Here is an 18,868-nt window from a genome sequence, read left to right on the forward strand (position 1 = left end):
GATTCCTGTGGTAATCAAAACTGGATATTGTTCTACCAGTTTAGCGGTATCTTAAAGAACTGCTTCATTAAGGGTTATGTCAAGAATGATCCTACCTTTGCCTTCATTCAGAAGCCCACTCATTTACTTTCCCAGGTTTATGCCTTGCTGAGAGAGAGCACATTACAGGGGTCCACTTCCCTATATGAGATACGGGGAGCCTGCTTAAGGCCTCTTGCACACTACATGCAATTCAGATTTTTTTTATACGATCCGATTTTTGATTACGATAAAAAAAAAAACGTAGCCGCATGCAGTACTTTTTTTTAATCGAAATCAAAAATCGGATTGTATAAAAATGGAATCGCATGTAGTGTGCAAGAGGCCTCAAACAGACAATTTTCACCCAAGGACTGGACCAAGATATTCTTTTATATGCACACCCTCTTCAAAAGTAACAGCCGGCAGGAGAGGAATTTCAAGATAATGCAAAATAAATCAATACATCTGTGAGATAGTGAGAAAGGGTAATTATAGTAACAAGAAGAATGGAGTCGCACACAGTGGTCTTAGCAAGCTGTCACAGAGACAAGGCCACACTACATCAACAGCATGGACAACAGCAGGCAAACACATACAAATTCTTCATCACAGGGAAACAGAGAGCCATTGTATAGAGCACCTGCTGTTATCTGATCAAATTATTCCGCAGCTACACAGTAAAATAGTTAATGGCTAAACTTTGTTCAATATGAATTTAATTTCTTTTGCATTGCTACACATAGTGAAACAGGGCAACACAAAATGTTAAGAAGTAGTGCAGTGATGATTTCACCTTGTCTGTTCTCTGCTAGCACAGTGTTGAGGCTGCCCAGGGGAGCCAGCTCCAGGGCGAAGCAGAGAGGATGGATGCTGATGCCAATCAGAGAGACAATGCAGGGGTGCTGCAGAGAATGGAGCATGCTGGCCTCTTGTCGGAACTCTGAGAAGTTTCTCATGGCATCCATAGCTTGGATGTGCTTGAACATTGTATCTGTGTGCAGAGAGGTGAGACGCATATGAGCAAACAGGAGAGTGAAAGCTGAAATCCAGCTTAAAGCGGACCTGAACTCAAAACTTTATCTCTGCTGTAAAATATGCACAACAGCATAATAACGTTTAAAGAAAAACATTTAATTGGTACAGCTGATAGAAATCCTGCAATAAATGAGAAGTGTTTCACTTCCTGCTTTTATGTTTACCTATTAGCTCTCAGTCATGGCAGACAGCTGACACAGCTGAGGGATTAAATTACAATTTGTGCTTAGTCACAGATGAGAGGGAAATAGGCTAAACTCTCTAAATACACACAGGGTGCATTGCTTTTTGTTTTCCTTCTGTCCTGTGCAAGAGTTCAGGTCCACAAGTGAGTGCTGTAACTATATACTGTAAATTATTCACAAACACAGCTTTACATGAGATGAAGGTAGCGTTCACATTGACACTTTGCGGTGTGTTCCCTGGTATAGCAGGATCACAATGGAGGGGAAAAGTCCCTTCACATAGTTTAGGTGCGGTGGACACATACAGTGAAGCATACAGTACAAAGTATGCTTCACTGCAACGGGTAGGGTTTGCATCATGTGGTATTACACTTGGTGCACTGTGTTATGGCCATGGATTCCATCACAACACACTGCTAATATGACGATAGCATACTAATACAATATAATTGCATTTGCATCACATTTGCAATGCGCCTATACCGTCTGACACAACATGTGGAACCATTGTGAACGCAGCCCTAAGAACAGACATGTAAAATGGTAAAATCAAAGACATTTAAAAGCTGAACTAAACCCACAACTGCAAATCCTCAATCAAGTGGCTTTGTACCGGTAGCCGTGCACCTATCTATACAGCTTTATGACCTTTCCTGCTTCTAGTTTTCTGTTACCAAACTGAGGTGTTATAGTTTCTACCAATTAAGGTCCAGTTCAAACAACCATATGTCAGCTGCTCTGCTTTTAAATGTACAGGTCAGACGCTGAAATGATTTTCTTTGGGCCAGGTTACAATCTTACCTTTTTGATCATGCCAGTTGAAATCTGACTGCCCTCATTTTTCTAAACAGCAATGCACAGTATAAAAGCCTACGGTAATGAAGACTAGCGCATTTTGATACAATTTTTATGGTAGAGTAGACTAGTATTAGGAGCTAATTTATGGTTAGGGATAACAAAAGTTTTTGTTTGTACCACTTTAGTGCAGAAATACAATGCTCAATTGTATTTCTGCACTAAAGTGCCAAATTTACTAGCAGCAAAATCTAATGTTACCCCCTCCTGTCTGACACATAGCCCTATATGTACTGTGAGATGTTAGCTGGACAAGAGCCTAGACATGCAGGCACGGCACTATTTGATTAACTTACGGTACCGTGATGGCATTATACTGTATACTGTATGTACTGTATAGTAGTGATGAGCACAAATTTAGTATAATCAGACTTTCGCATCGTAATTTGCAATTACGATGTGAAATTATAATGCCAAATTTCGGGAAGAATCTGAAATTTAATTTTGTAATCGTAATCAGGAATCGTAATTTAACAATTATACGTAATTTCTATAATTTCATGCATCGTTTAGCAGTTACAGTAATAACAAAGTCCCCATACATGCAAATTGCACAAACATTGCTATGTATGTGAAGTGGAATTGTGAATACGAGACGAAAAAAAAAGTAAACTTGTAGTTTGTGAGTAAATCGAAATTCAAAGGAAAAATGGTTTTAAACTTGGTAAAATGACTTTGCTGAGTTTAAAAACAATTTTCTCAAAAACTACAAGGAATTTTTGAAAAACATTTTTTGTTCTTGTGTCCTTTATTCCCCTTAACCTACATAGCATTTTTGGTGTTGATAGCACACATAATTACAAAGGGATTGTGCAAAATCATTTGAATACTACTCCCCAGTAGGAGGAATACCAGCCAGTTAAATGACCTAGTACCAAGCACACCATTATATTCAAGGGGTAGAATTTCAAGTGAATTTCACATTTTATGAACTGCTTGCTGGTATTAGGATATTAAACTTGATTTCCCCGCTCTGCTCTGTCAGTGCTCTGTCTGCAGACATAAGGAATGCATGAAGGGCACATCTTTCACCCTATTGTGTGCTGAGTGTGGGCTCTAGGAGTTGGTGGACTTGTCACAACACCACAATGCATTACATGAAAGTGATCACCAACTTGCATACATGCACATTGCTATGCTATTTTTCAATGAAGTATAATCTTCATTACGGAAATCTGTAAAGCTGGAAAGTTATTTGCTGTAGGTAGGCAGTAGACTGGAATACCTTTTGTCATTTCTACAGAAGAACGATACTTCTTAATCTGGAACACCTTCAGTGCCACTGACTTTTTCTTATAAATGGCTCGGTAAATAATAGTTCCGCTGCCTCCTTGGCCTAGAATGTTCGCGGTTTCTTCTGAGTATTCCAAGTCACCAATGTCAAGGAACAATCTGTAAAGAAGAGGAATGTTATTTAAAGAGGAACTCAATCAAAGGAAAGACACCTTATATGGTTTTGTATGGCTATCACTGCCACTGTGTTCACAAAATACCCAAAAAGAGGAGTACTACCACACATATATATTGAAAATATATAATCAAGTTTATTAGGGACATATCCCTTTAAAAACAGTTAAAAACAAAAATGACATAAAATCCCTCAAAACGTTCTGCTTATAAGCAAAGCACCCTGCTGCATAAATATATATCACCTGTGAAAAATAACAAAAATGACAAAACTGTACTGGTCAATACTAATAAAACCAATTTGAAAAACAGGTGAATCGAGGATCACAGTGTCTACAAACTGTGTGGTATTGTGCAAAAAAGCTTAATGCCAAACTAATGTGTGTGCATGTATTGAACCTCACAGAGGAGGTAACATAGTGCAAAAGAGGAATTAAAGTGCAATGTGCGACAATTCTACAAGAGGAATACCTTATTCCTCTCGGTGATAAAAAATAGTGGACAAAATTCAAGACCAGGACTCACCCTTGTGAGTCCTGGTCTTGTAGTATGTGTCTTGATTTAAAGAGGAACTGTCACGAAAATCTTTAAATTTAAAACACATACAAATAAGAAGTACATTTCTTCCAGAGTAAAATGAGCCATACATTACTTTTCTCCTATGTTGCTGTCATTTACAGTAGGCAGTAGAAATCTCACATTACCGACAGGTTATGGGCTAGTCCATCTCTTCATGGGGGGATTCTCAGCATGGCCTTTATTCTTTATAAAGACATTCCCTGAAAAAGATTTATACAAAGATGCTGGCCAGCCTCCCTGCTCGCTGCTCACTATTTTGGCAGTTGGACAGAGCAACTGCCATTCACCAAGTGCTTTTAAAAATAAAGAAAACCCTGAGAACCCCCATGAGAAGATGGGCTAGTCCACAATCTGTCAGTAATGTCAGATTTCTACTACTTACTGTAAATGACAGCAACATAGGAGAAAAGTAATTTATGGCTCATTTTACTCTGGAAGAAACGTGCTTCTTATTTGTATATGTTTACATGAATTTAAAATTTTAAGATTTTTGTGACAGAGATCCTTTAACCCTCCTGGCGGTCTATTAAAAAACCACCAGGGGGCAGCGCAGCAGTTTTTTCTTTTATTTTTTTAAATCATGTAGCGAGCCTCCAGCGATCTCCGATCAGAAAACGGGCGGGATGACTTTATCGACAGCGTGACGTCATTGGGAGTCCCGATCCACCCCTCAGCGCTGCCTGGCACTGATTGGCCAAGCAGCGCACGGGGTCTGAGGGGGGGAAATCGGCACGGCGAGCAGCGGCTAGATAGCGCGGAGCGGCAGCGATCGGAGTGCACGCGCAGCTAGCAAAGTGCTAGCTGTGTGTTGCAAAAAAAAAATTTTGCAAATCGGCCCAGCAGGGCCCGAGAAAACCTCCTGCGCGGCTTTACCGCCAGGAAGGTTAAGTCACTGTCCATTTTTAAATGATTCATAAAAAGTGGCCAAGGTGGTGGTTAAAAAGGCCTTTCAACTAAATGTTGGAAAGGGCCACCTACGAAAAGTCTGCTTCACTGCATTGTCAGATCAGACATACACAACATACATTACCAAGGTGGACCATACATGTGTCACCTGGCTACAGGTCTACTTTTAATATATCTATATTAATGCAGACATTTTACAAATATAATTATTGTAACTATTACCACTTTACATGGATAGAGTTAAGACCGGTTCACATGGACGATCTGCGGGGTTAAACGACATCTGGGACGCTCTTCACTTAAAGCAAACCTGAACTGAACGATTAAAGTCAAAACAAACATACACACACCATATTTACCTCCCATGTAGTCTGCTCATCAGTCTCTTTCTCCTCTCCCGTGTCAGCTCGTTTATTCCTGTAAGGCACACGTAGCTTTCAGGATTGTCTAAACGCCACGCTTCTGTGGCCCCCTGCGGGGGTTAAAAATGGCGACTGATGGGAAGCGACGCCGAAAGGTCGGCAAATGCTTTTCTGCTCGCTTGTAGAAAAGAATTTGAGCGAGACGCCACAGGAGGCCCATGTAAACCGGCCCCAAGAAAGATGTACAGTATTATTGGTAGTAACAGAAAAAACGTACAGAAAATGTAGAAGATTTCAGAGACATTCATGCTGCAACTATGGCTGAGGAACAGACCTGAGCCATCTTCAAAAATGAGAAATGTTAAGTATACACTTAGTAAATAACTGTCATTTAAAAATGTATACTGGTATTTCATTTCATGGTTTACAATTTTACCTGGAAGGAAAATCTGTCATAAAAATTTCAGGGACCAGCTCCTGCAGAGGCACGGGTTCATTAGGGTGATTCGGACACTCCAAATAGTCCCGGTCCACAGCAGCCAAGACACAATCCTCCATATTGAAGTAGTGAGGTTCTTTCTCATTCTCCTCCCCATCCTGTTCATGTAGCAGAGCTGCACAGGAGTTGCAAGGAACGTACTGCTCCATCAGAAGAGTTCCGTCACTCTCTGTGGCTGTCAGAGCTGTATACAACAAGGATGAGTTATTACAATTTCTGTACAAAGCAGTAAACACTCAGCTTCCATTGCTCATCTTCCAAGTGCTGGGTACTGAATGAAAGTTTATTTGGGTGTAACATCATTCGGGTGCTGGTGCACAAGACTGTTGAAGTTGGATCTATTGTAAATTTCCGTGCCATAAGGCAATTATTAAAGTAGAAATGTTAGAGGTTACAAAAGTCAGGAAATGTTAGATTTAAAATCTCTTAAGGTGGCCACACACCATATAATTTTTTAAATATCTGTTCAATTTAAGAATTGCAATCAATTTTTCTGACTGATTGTAACATTTCAAAAATATGACCAATGTACCACACACACACACATATTAAATTTTTCCCCAATTATGATAAAAATGATTGGAAACTGACAACATTGCTAGGTTGTGTATATTAATAAATTGACACTCTTATGGTGGCCATACATGGTACAATTTTTTCATCCAATCTTACCATTTTCTTCGGATTTTTCAGTTGAATGAAAAAAACCTTTCGATTTTTTTCGAGAGATACGATCGTTTTTATCGAATTACTGTAAAATCGGATCATTTTATTGTATCGTGTGTGGCCACCTTTAGACATTGTTTTAAGACTGAGGCTAGGAAAAGGGAATGGGGTTGGTTAGGGTGAGGCATCAGTCAGGGAAGGGTAAAAATTAGGCATGTGGGGGAGGTTACGCTAATGGCAAAGTAGGGATTTATGATAAAGTTAGGTAAGGCCGATGAGGAGAGGCTTAGTTTTGCATACACTAGAGCAGGGGTAGGGAACCTACGGCTCGGGAGCCATATGTGGCTCTTTTGATGGCTGCATCTGGCTCACATACAAATCAGTAGGGGTTGATTCACTAAGCTACACTGCTCAAGCAGCGCAGCTTTGTGTGGCAGTGCAAAAGAAAATTTCAAATTAGGCATCCTACTGCTGTAGCATGCACTACTGACTTACTCACGCTACTCCAAAACTAATGGCCGCTCCATTTGTCTCACCCTGGATCCTGTCAGGCCCAGTGACTTTGTAGGACGAGATCCCTGCACTTTGGCCCAATAGGCTGCCTGTCAAGAGACAGGCAGCCTATTGGGCCAATTAAAGTGTGGGGATCTTGTCCTAAAAAGTGAATCAACCCCCAAGTCAATTAGCTAATTGTACAAGCTGTTAGTTGGTATTTTTCCTGTCTGACTGTCAGGGACATTTCTGATGTTGCTGGAACCCAAGAGAAGCTGAAGACGTGTCTGACACTTCCGCTGCCCACTGGATCAACTGTATACACATCACCATGGCAACATGGCCCTCTGCTGCGCATGCGCACTGCCCCAGTTTGAAACCTATTGTATGGCTCAGACAGAATTACATTTTAAAATATGTGGCGTTTATGGCTCTCTCAGCCAAAAAGGTTCCTGACCTCTGCACTAGAGAGAGTGATTGGTGTGGGGTTAAAAAATGGATGTTGGCAGAATTACACATTGCCAATACCCAGGATACAATTACTGATGTTCCAAATATCAGGCACCGCAATTCAGTATTACCGCATACGGTCAAGCCGAAAATAACTGATTTTGCAGAACATTTTGTCAAATGTCAATTCACAAAGGCTGTTAGTGCATGGAAAACTAAAATTACTGACAGAGTTTCGAACCTCTCATGCATCTATGTTCCCCACGATTTGTTTTGTACTATGTACAGTGCTATGGAAGATGTTGGAGCTATATAAATAAAAGATATAATAATAATAATAATAATAATAATAATAATAATAATAATAATAATAATAATAATAATAAAAAAGGGGAAAAAGAGGGTAGAGAAAAGCTAACTAACCTATTCTGGAAAGAAAATTAATGAAAACATTTTTCCTAACTTCACATTTGTTGCAAAACACAAATCCACAATATAATTGTGTAGTAAATACAAATACTGTAAGATGCTAATTTACCTCACATGAAATGTTTACCAAACAGGTCTTTGTGAATTGGTTTCTCCTAGATTGGGGTCACCTTTTCTACGTATTGAGGAACAGATGGGGGATCTACAGTATGTATTGGAGTAGCAGGTACTTTCCCACCTTCCACTTTGTTTTGTGCATCATTAACTTCAAATTATGCTTTATCAAATGCATATACAATGTGTGCCTAAACTGGGGCTTACAGAATAGTTTGTGATAATGACTAAGAAATGATGTACTCTTCTGGGAAGAGTGATGAGTGATTCCGATTCATAATAGCACAATTTCTGCAATAAGTAAACAACAAAAGAACAAAAAAAAACCAATGTTGGTAACCATCACTGCAAAGAGAGACCTCTATGTTTCAGTATTTGTTACCTGGAAACCACTGATCAATCAGGGAGTTCACGTGATCAGTGATAAATGCCATAGCAGAAAAATCTCTCACTTCAGACTGACAAATAATTTTGATGCCACCACTTTTCTTCTTCTTCCAGTTCACATCTGAAGATTCCACACTGCAAAGATCAGACACACAAGGCACCCATCACACCAGAGCTTCATGAGCCAATCAGTCCATTCGTTTTACGTATGGCTAATTTTGCAACCGAAGTTTCATAACTGTCATGTATCAGCACATCCTAATGTTAAATCACTAAATTCAACACACCTCACATAAACCTTTATTTCTGCTAAGTGCTAAATGCCTATTACTACATTTTAAAGTCCAATTAAAGCCCAAAAGAGGTTGACAAATTGTGGAATCATATGTTGTTACATATTAGGGTTAAATTATAAATATACATAGCAGAAGATCTGGCTGCACCACATAGATGTAGAAATACTCATTTATTTAAGCAGACATGAAAGGAGAAGCCACCAGTGACAGACACGGTTTCAGAGTTACACCTCTTGTCAAGCTGTGCTGCTGGCTTAAAAAAGGAGGTGCAACTCCGAAACATTGTCTGTCGCTGATGGCTTTTCCTCTCATATCTGTTTAAATTAAAGAGCATTTTTACATCTACATGGCACTGCTGGATCTTATTCTTCTTTCTCTTAGGACTCCGGAGGGTTACGGAGTCCTTTCCAGCATGCCACACAGAAATCTTCATCGGGTGCTTTTATTAAATGATTACATTCGGCACTGCACTTTAAACTTTGAAATCATTTTTTTTCAGCTGTGCTTACCTGTACCATGTGAACCTTTCCATACAGATACAGGGCAAATGCACTGGTTGCTTTCTTGTTGAGAAAGCGGGATCTTAATCTCCACTTCCTGTGAACTACATGTACAGTAGGTTGTGCTACCATAGTGAGCAGCAACACAAGCTCCTGCCCATCCCTTGTGCACAGAACTGAATATGGATAAAAAGGGCAAGGAATTGTGCAGCTGAAGAACATAAGGAAAAAATACCAATAAAATCTGCATCAAGCTGGACAATGCATCATTTGCATCTCACATACCATCCCTAAGCCATTAACACACAAAAAAAAATATTATTTTTTATAATTATTAATTTCTGCAGGAACTAGAAGGAATGCCCATGATGCATTGGCTCAGGGAGTGAACAAGCAAATCATTTTATCTATTTATATAATATAACGCAGTAAAGGCCAGCTGTCATTTAAAGCTGTTTATCACTTACCTCAGGTAGCCACCTTCAAAAGTAACCAGTAACCCCTCTTGCCAGTAAATCGTCTGGTTCCTTTTGACCCGGAAGGTGCTACAGCGGTTGCGCTGATTCCCTGTGAAGCTGTACACTGCGGACTTCCTGTTCCGTGGTTTAGCGTTTTTCTTGTTCTCAAACAGCTGATAAAGAGAAGGGGCAGTGATCTGTTTAGCTGTTTTTTTTTTTACAATTTTTTATAGCAATACTTTCATTACAAAAGATAGAACAGTCTGAGCAGAAAATCATGCTAGATACACACCATGCAATTTCCCATCAGATCAACAGGTCTAACCAATAATTTCCAACATGAACGATTTGCTCCCGGTCAACAACGGGATTGATTTTCAGATCACTACTGCAAAAAATCAATCTCGTTATTTATCGGGAGCAGATCTGACATGTCGATACTTATTGGTTCAACCCGTCCAACTGATGGGAAATTGCATGGTGTGTACCTAACATCAGAGTATACACTTCTCTAGGAGCTGGGTACGAAAAGTTTGTCAAGGTCATCTTTCTATTCTCAAAATGCAACCATGAAAAGAAAACTACATAAGTGTGCACCAACCTATATGGACCTGCACTGCTATTTTATTGTGGTAAAACACTGCAACAACCCTGGGATAAACAGACCATATACAAGCTTAGTCAGCTACAGCCATATGTGTTGTTCCTATACTATATCTGACAACCGTTTCATGCTGTGCACACTTTCTGCAGTGGTCTATAGCCATGCTAGAAAAACTAGTTACTGTCAAAAGCAACAGTCCCCCAAATCCCTGTTCTCACCTGAAGATCCATCTCAGACAAGCTGATCAGCATACGTGCTATAAATCTCTGCCAGAACCCCACAGGTACAAAGCTCATCTTAAACATCCTCTGGACAGTGTTGCCGGTAGACTGCCGTAAGTAGTGGATATCAAGGCCCGGCTTGGCAGGTAAAAGGTGAGGTAAGAGGTAACTACAAGGAACAATGCAAAAATATTACATTCAACATGATGTTTTTGTTTCTGCATAGAGCAAGTGAATCTGCCAACCTCTGTTATATACAAAATATGCCTCAAACAGGGATGAGCACAATGAGTTTGATTCACATAACACCGGTAAACTGCAAAACACAGGTTAATCTACTGGTATGTGTGTACTGTGCACATAGCGCAACTCTTGTATGTAATGCACACATTGCTTCTGTAATGCACTTTATGCAAGTAGGGTAATGAGTGAGATAATGGTAATGTACACATTACCTATATAATGCAATGCATGCTACATTACTTGTGTAAATAGCAGTGAAATTGCTGTGCATGGTCAATATAATTTACCACACTACGTCACGTAACATTTTACAAAGATTTCATTTTTTTTAACACATCATTCACATACACCCAACAGTGCAACTACTAATAGCATGCTCAAATGGCAGGGAAATACAGATTACACTAGGTAGGAGAACTGGCACTGTGAATAATAAGCAATAAATGGTTGATAAACAAATGATGTTGGCATTGCAAGTTTGAAGAGGTAGGCTGTGAGAACGTATTTGAATATATTAAAGGGACTCCGAGCAGTGCAGAAACTATGGAAAGATGCATATCATTTTAAAGTTCTCTTTCTCCTCTTTACAATGATATATAAACCGCTGCCCTACGCCTTTTAGTTTTCGCTATTTTCGCGATTGAAATTGCCGCGGCCGCGATTTCAATCGCGAAAATAAAGAAAACTAAAAGGCGTAGGGCAACGATTTAGGTGTCGCCAGAAAGAGGATAAAGAGAGCTTTAAAATGATATCCATCTTTCCATAGTTACATTGTATTACACAGGCCGACTCTGCTGAATGGAGCTGCTGACACTGGGGAAAGTGTCGTCCTGTGTAATACAAGTAACTATGGAAAGATGGATATCATTTTAAAGCTCTCTTTATCCTCTTTCTGGCGACACCTAAATCGTCACTCTACGCCTTTTAGTTTTCTTTATTTTCGCGATTGAAATCACGGCCACAGCAATTTCAATCGCGAAAATAGCGAAAACTAAAAGGCGTAGGGCAGCGGTTTATATATCATTGGAAAGAGGAGAAAGAGAGCTTTAAAATGATATGCATCTTTCCATAGTTTCTGCACTGCTCGGAGTCCCTTTAAAGGCAGAAGCAAGACTAACAAAAAGGAAGAAGGGAGTCCCAGAGAGTGGGAGCAACTCAAAAAAGTTTTGTAGCCATACTAAGAGCTAGAAAAAGCTAGGGAAAAGTGAAGATGATGGTTAGCAGCATTTTCTTTGGTGTAGTCAGTATAGAAGGTAGTATGCAAACTATGAAGTGCTTAAAAGGCAAAGCAGGGTAGTTAGTATTAAATTCTAATGTGAAATATTAACCAGTGCAGAGATTTACAGAGGAAGCGATTTGGAGTATTGAGAAGGGCAAACAAGTCTAGCTGTGACATTCATGACAGGTTGCAAAGGTAAGAGCCTTGTTATTGGAAAGGAGTGCAACAGAAGGTTGCAGTAGTCGGTCGGGGTGAGGGGTTATGAGACTATGAACTTGGTGGTGGGGATTGTAAGAGGAGATTTGCAGATGGAAATTACAGGACCAAGAGATAGTGTGCACGCTGGTAATAAAGAAGAGTGAATCTGTGGTAAAATCTAGGTATCACCACTGTGGGGTGGGACAAATGACTGCCCCTACAGTTCCAAATAGTTCTTGTACTCTGTAAAGCACAGTCTAATATTCTGCTGATATAAATAATGTAAAGGAGCATGTATGCAGCTAAAATATCCAAATACGTTTTGTCCATGTGTTGGTATCACAGTGCAATGAAACACTGCTACCTCCCCCACACATGGTACCATCCTGTTTCCAACAGCACGTTGCAGTAAATGCAGTAAGCCTCTTTAGACACAAAATTACACCTTTCGTTGAATATTTTAAATGCACAATATATTGCTACCACCCTCATGTGACTGCTGAAGATCTCTCCATGACAATCAGCAAAGCTTGGCCAATTAATAAAATAGATTTAAAAGAAATGAAGGTGGAATTAATGAAGAAAGACCTGCAAAAAATATTGCTTTTTACCTGTTATTGGCCACAGGAAGTGCAATCTCAAACTTTGCCAAGAACTGAAAGTACTGCTCCTCAGTTTGTTTAGTGAAACCCGTGCCGACCAGCAGCATGCGGAGGTCCTCTGCCTTGATAACTCCATTCCTGACCACAGATTTGGAGCTCTTAATGTTAATAATTCTCTCCAGACACTCTGACAACCAGACTGGATCCAGGAAATAAAGGTTACGCAGTCCATGACTGGTGTCTGGGAAGTGCAGCAATGTACCAGTCTCTATGAGAAATCCAATTGCTTTAGGGAAAGAACAAAAATATCTTGTTAGTTAAAAGGAAAGCTGCAAGAATATATTTGCAAAAAACAATACTAAACAACGATAAGCAGCTGAAATGTAACAACTGTTTTTCACCTGCAGCTAAAAGAGGATCAACAAGTACAAGTTTTAAATGAAGGTTTGTCATAGGCAATCAACTGGTTTAGTACAAACCTCCCCAAATATACACTAGTGTTTATGTCTAGATTAACAAATGTCTCCTTTAAATGACCAAATGTCTTGATGTATATCAGTGAATTTGTTCTAATAAAGTTTTTATCACCACTCAAAAAAGAGAGATGTATAAAGATTTCTATTCTGTTTGATTGAAATATGCTTCCCTACAGTGCAACTAATGTCTCAGTCTGTGCTCTGTGCCATCCTCTGCATATTATCCTCTGCAAATTCCTCTCAAAACAGGTAACCATTGGAGTAATCATGCTGATATCTTCATAATCAGCACTAATCAGTACTGAAGCAGCATATAATGTATCTAGAGTTACCCATGGAGGAAGCAGAGAACACACTAGTGCACATGGCAAAGGCACATCTAAGCCAACGATAACGAAATATGCTTACAGGAAACTTTCTGGTTTTATTCGCATGGATGACGATGTATGCGAATTTAACCATGGCAGTGCTGGTGTGGTTTTCCATTGTTTCTTTGCGAATTCGCATGAAACTTCGCATGAAACTTCGCATACCCAAACCGCATGCGAATTTCCTATTAAATACAATGTATGCGATTCGCATAGCGGTATGCGGCATGCGAATTCTGATGGCTCTGCCATGCGAATTTTTTCTGCACAGAAAACCGCAAAGGAATCCTGACAAGTGGAAACAGTCCCATTCACTTGTATTGCTTTGCATGCAAATTCGCGATAGTGGAAATGGGCCCTAAAGCAATCTGAATTGAAATTTGAGAGAGGTGGAAATATTGAGTGGATTCTCTATCTTAACCTTAAGCACTTGAGGACCTAGGGCTTTCTACTCCTTAAGGACCGGCCACTTTTTTTACATTCAGACCACTGCAGCTTTCACGGTTTATTGCTCGCTCATACAACCTACCACCTAAATGAATTTTGGCTCCTTTTCTTGTCACTAATAAAGCTTTCTTTTGGTGCTATTTGATTGCTCCTGCGATTTTTATTTTTTATTATATTCATCAAAAAAATTTTTTTTTTTTAACTTTCTGTGCTGACATTTTTCAAATAAAGTAAAATTTCTGTATACATGCAGCGCGAAAAATGTGGACAAACATGTTTTTGATTAAAAAAAAAACCCATTCAGTGTATATTTATTGGTTTGGGTAAAAGTTATAGCGTTTACAAACTATGGTGCAAAAAGTGAATTTTCCCATTTTCAAGCATCTATGACTTTTCTGACCCCCTGTCATGTTTCATGAGGGGCTAGAATTCCAGGATAGTATAAATACCCCCCAAATGACCCCATTTTGGAAAGAAGACATCCCAAAGTATTCACTGAGAGGCATAGTGAGTTCATAGAAGATATTATTTTTTGTCACAAGTAAGCGGAAAATGACACCTTGTGACAAAAAAAAAAGTTTCCATTTCTTCTAACTTGCGACAAAAAAAAAATGAAATCTGCCACGGACTTACCATGCCCCTCTCTGAATACCTTGAAGTGTCTACTTTCCAAAATGGGGTCATTTGTGGGGTGTGTTTACTGTCTTCGCATTTTGGGGGGTGCTAATTTGTAAGCACCCATGTAAAGCCTAAAGGTGCTCATTGGACTTTGGACCCCTTAGCGCAGTTAGGCTGCAAAAAAGTGCCACACATGTGGTATTGCCGTACTCAGGAGAAGTAGTATAATGTGTTTTGGGGTGTATTTTTACACATACCCATGCTGGGTGGGAGAAATATCTCTGTAAATGACAATTTTTTAATTTTTTTACACACAATTGTCCATTTACAGAGATCTTTCTCCCACTCAGCATGGGTATGTGTAAAAATACACCCCAAAACACATTATACTACTTCTCCTGAGTACGGCGATACCACATGTGTGGCACTTTTTTGCACCCTAACTGCGCTAAGGGGCCCAAAGTCCAATGAGTACCTTTAGGATTTCACAGGTCATTTTGAGAAATTTCGTTTCAAGACTACTCCTCACGGTTTAGGGCCCCTAAAATGCCAGGACAGTATAGGAACCCCACAAATGACCCCATTTTAGAAAGAAGACACCCCAAGGTATTCCGTTAGTAGTACGGTGAGTTCATAGAAGATTTTATTTTTTGTCACAAGTTCGCGGAAAATGACACTGTGAAAAAAACCAATAAAAATCAATTTCCGCTAACTTGTGACAAAAAATAAAATCTTCTATGAACTCACCGTACTACTAACAGAATACCTTGGGGTGTCTTCTTTCTAAAATGGAGTCATTTGTGGGGTTCCTATACTGTCCTGGCATTTTAGGGGCCCTAAACCTTAGGAGTAGTCTTGAAACAAAATTTCTCAAAATGACCTGTGAAATCCTAAAGGTACTCATTGGACTTTGGGCCCCTTAGCGCAGTTAGGGTGCAAAAAAGTGCCACACATGTGGTATCGCCGTACTCGGGAGAAGTAGTACAATGTGTTTTGGGGTGTATTTTTACACATACCCATGCTGGGTGGGAGAAATAACTCTGTAAATGGACAATTGTGTGTAAAAAAAATCAAAAAATTGTCATTTACAGAGGTATTTCTCCCACCCAGCATGGGTATGTGTAAAAATACACCCCAAAACACATTATACTACATCTCCTGAGTACGGCGATACCACATGATTGGCACTTTTTTGCAGCCTAACTGCGCTAAGGGGCCCAAAGTCCAATGAGTACCTTTAGGATTTCACAGGTCATTTTTGTTTCAAGACTACTCCTCATGGTTTAGGGCCCCTAAAATGCCAGGGCAGTATAGGAACCCCACTAATGACCCCATTTTAGAAAGAAGACACCCCAAGGTATTCCGTTAGGAGTATGGTGAGTTCATTGAAGTTTTATGCCAATCATGTGGTATCGCCGTACTCGGGAGATGTAGTATAATGTGTTTTGGGGTGTATTTTTACACATACCCATGCTGGGTGGGAGAAATACCTCTGTAAATGACAATTGTTTGATTTTTTTTACACACAATTGTCCATTTACAGAGAGATTTCTCCCACCCAGCATGGGTATGTGTAAAAATACACCCCAAAACACATTATACTACTTCTCCTGAGTACGGCGATACCACGTGTGACACTTTTTTGCAGCCTAGGGGCGCTAAGGGGCCTAACGTCCTAATCACAGGTCATTTTGAGGCATTTGTTTTCTAGACTACTCCTCACGGTTTAGGGCCCCTAAAATGCCAGGGCAGTATAGGAAACCCACAAGTGACCCCATTTTAGAAAGAAGACATCCCAAGGTATTCCGTTAGGTGTATGGCGAGTTCATAGAAGATTTTATTTTTTGTCACAAGTTAGTGAAAAATTACACTTTGTGAAAAAAAAAAAAAACAATTTCCGCTAACTTTTTACAAAAAATAAAATCTTCTATGAACTCGTCATACACCTAACAGAATACATTGGGGTGTCTTTTTTCTAAAATGGGGTCCGTTTCTGGGGTTCCTATACCGCCCTGGCATTTTACGGGCCCAAAACCGTGAGTAGTCTGGAAACCAAATGTCTCAAAATGACTGTTCAGGGGTATAAGCATCTGCAAATTTTGATGACAGGTGGTCTATGAGGGGGCGAATTTTGTGGAACCGGTCATATGCAGGGTGGCCTTTTAGATGACAGGTTGTATTGGGCCTGATCTGATGGATAGGAGTGCTAGGGGGGTGACAGGAGGTGATTGATGGGTGTCTCAGGGGGTGGTTAGAGGGGAAAATAGATGCAATCAATGCACTGGGGAGGTGATCGGAAGGGGGTCTGAGGGGGATCTGAGGGTTTGGCCGAGTGATCAGCAGCCCACACGGGGAAAATTAGGGCCTGATCTGATGGGTAGGTGTGCTAGGGGGTGACAGGAGGTGATTGATGGGTGTCTCAAGGTGTGATTAGAGGGGGGAATAGATGCAAGCAATGCACTGGCGAGGTGATCAGGGCTGGGGTCTGAGGGCATTCTGAGGATGTGGGGGGGGGGGGGGGTGATTGAGTGCCCTAGGGGCAGATAGGGGTCTAATCTGATATGTAGCAGTGACAGGGGGTGATTGATGGGTAATTAGTGGGTGTTTAGGGTAGAGAACAGATATAAACACTGCCCTTGGGAGGTGATCTGACGTCGGATCTGCGGGCGAACTATTGGTGTGGGTGGGTGATCAGATTGCCCGCAAGGGGCAGGCTGATTGATGAGTGGCAGTGACAGGGGGTGATTGATGGGTGGCAGTGCCAGGGGGTGATTGATGGGTGGCAGTGACAGGGGGTGATTAATGGGTGATTGACAGGTGATCAGTGGGTTATTACAGAGAAGAACAGATGTAACTAATGCACTGGCGAATTGATAAGGGGGGTCTGAGGGCAATCTGAGCGTGTAGGCGGTTGATTGGGTGCCCGCAAGGGGCAGATTAGCGTCTGATCTGATGGGTAACAGTGACAGGTGGTGATAGGGGGTGATTGATGGGTAATTAGTGGGTGTTTAGAGGAGACAATAGATGTAAACACTGCGCTTGGGTGGTGATCTGATATCGGATCTGCGGGCGATCTATTGGTGTGTGTGGGTGATCAGATTGCCCGCAAGGGGCAGGTTAGGGGCTGATTGATGGGTGGCAGTGACAGGGGGTGATTGATGGGTGGCAGTGACAGGGGGTGATTGACAGGTGATCAGTGGGTTATTACAGGGAAGAACAGATGTAACTAATGCACTGGCGAATTGATAAGGGGGGTCTGAGGGCAATCTGAGCGTGTAGGCGGGTGATTGGGTGCCCGCAAGGGGCAGATTAGCGTCTGATCTGATGGGTAACAGTGACAGGCGGTGATAGGGGGTGATTGATGGGTAATTAGTGGGTAAGTAGTGGGTGTTTAGAGGAGACAATAGATGTAAACACTGCGCTTGGGTGGTGATCTGATGTCGGATCTGCGGGCGATCTATTGGTGTGGGTGGGTGGTCAGATTGCCCGCAAGGGGCAGGTTAGGGGCTGATTGATGGGTGGCAGTGACAGGGGGTGATTGATGGGTGGCAGTGACAGGGGGTGATTGATGGGTGATTGACAGGTGATCAGTGGGTTATTACAGGGAAGGACAGATGTAAATAATGCCCTGGCGAATTGATAAGGGGGGGGTCTGAGGGCAATCTGAACGTGTAGGCGGGTGATTGGGTGCCCGCAAGGGGCAGATTAGGGTCTGATCTGATGGGTAACAGTGACAGGTGGTGATAGGGGGTGATTGATGGGTAATTAGTGGGTGTTTAGAGGAGAGAATAGATGTAAACACTGCGTTTGGGTGGTGATCTGATGTCGGATCTGCGGGCGATCTATTGGTGTGGGTGGGTGATCAGATTGCCCGCAAGGGGCAGGTTAGGGGCTGATTGATGGGTGGCAGTGACAGGGGGTGATTGATGGGTGATTGACAGGTGATCAGGGGGGATAGATGCATACAGTACACAGGGGGGGGGGGGGTCTGGGGAGAATCTGAGGGGGGGGGGGGGGGTGATCAGGAGGGGGCAGTGGGCAGGGGGGAGATAAAAAAAAATAGCGTTGACAGATAGTGACGGGGAGTGATTGATGGGTGATTAGGGGGGTGATTGGGTGCAAACAGGGGTCTGGGGGGTGGGCAGGGGGGGGTCTGAGGGGTGCTGTGGGCGATCTGGGGCAGGGGAGGGAGAAATCAGTGTGCTTGGGTGCAGACTAGGGTGGCTGCAGC

At 41.4% G+C, this 18,868-nt stretch overlaps 1 protein-coding gene across 7 annotated transcripts in view; it reads right to left on the minus strand.

Annotated features, from left to right (window-relative positions):
• The window catches only part of LRRK1 (leucine rich repeat kinase 1), a 158,567-nt gene that overhangs the window by 23,089 nt on the left and 116,610 nt on the right, over positions 1-18,868 (minus strand). For all 7 annotated transcript variants that reach the window (XM_068275094.1, XM_068275093.1, XM_068275091.1 and 4 more), the window contains 7 exons: positions 12,738-13,014; positions 10,464-10,635; positions 9,651-9,814; positions 8,383-8,522; positions 5,787-6,033; positions 3,322-3,488; positions 815-1,012 (listed from right to left, as the gene is read on the minus strand). In XM_068275094.1, the coding sequence (XP_068131195.1) occupies positions 815-1,012; positions 3,322-3,488; positions 5,787-6,033; positions 8,383-8,522; positions 9,651-9,814; positions 10,464-10,635; positions 12,738-13,014 (1,365 nt within the window). The remainder of the gene's footprint in view (positions 1-814; positions 1,013-3,321; positions 3,489-5,786; positions 6,034-8,382; positions 8,523-9,650; positions 9,815-10,463; positions 10,636-12,737; positions 13,015-18,868) is intronic.

This window comes from Hyperolius riggenbachi, chromosome 3 (assembly GCF_040937935.1).
Source record: "Hyperolius riggenbachi isolate aHypRig1 chromosome 3, aHypRig1.pri, whole genome shotgun sequence".
Classification (NCBI taxonomy): Eukaryota; Metazoa; Chordata; class Amphibia; order Anura; family Hyperoliidae; genus Hyperolius; species Hyperolius riggenbachi.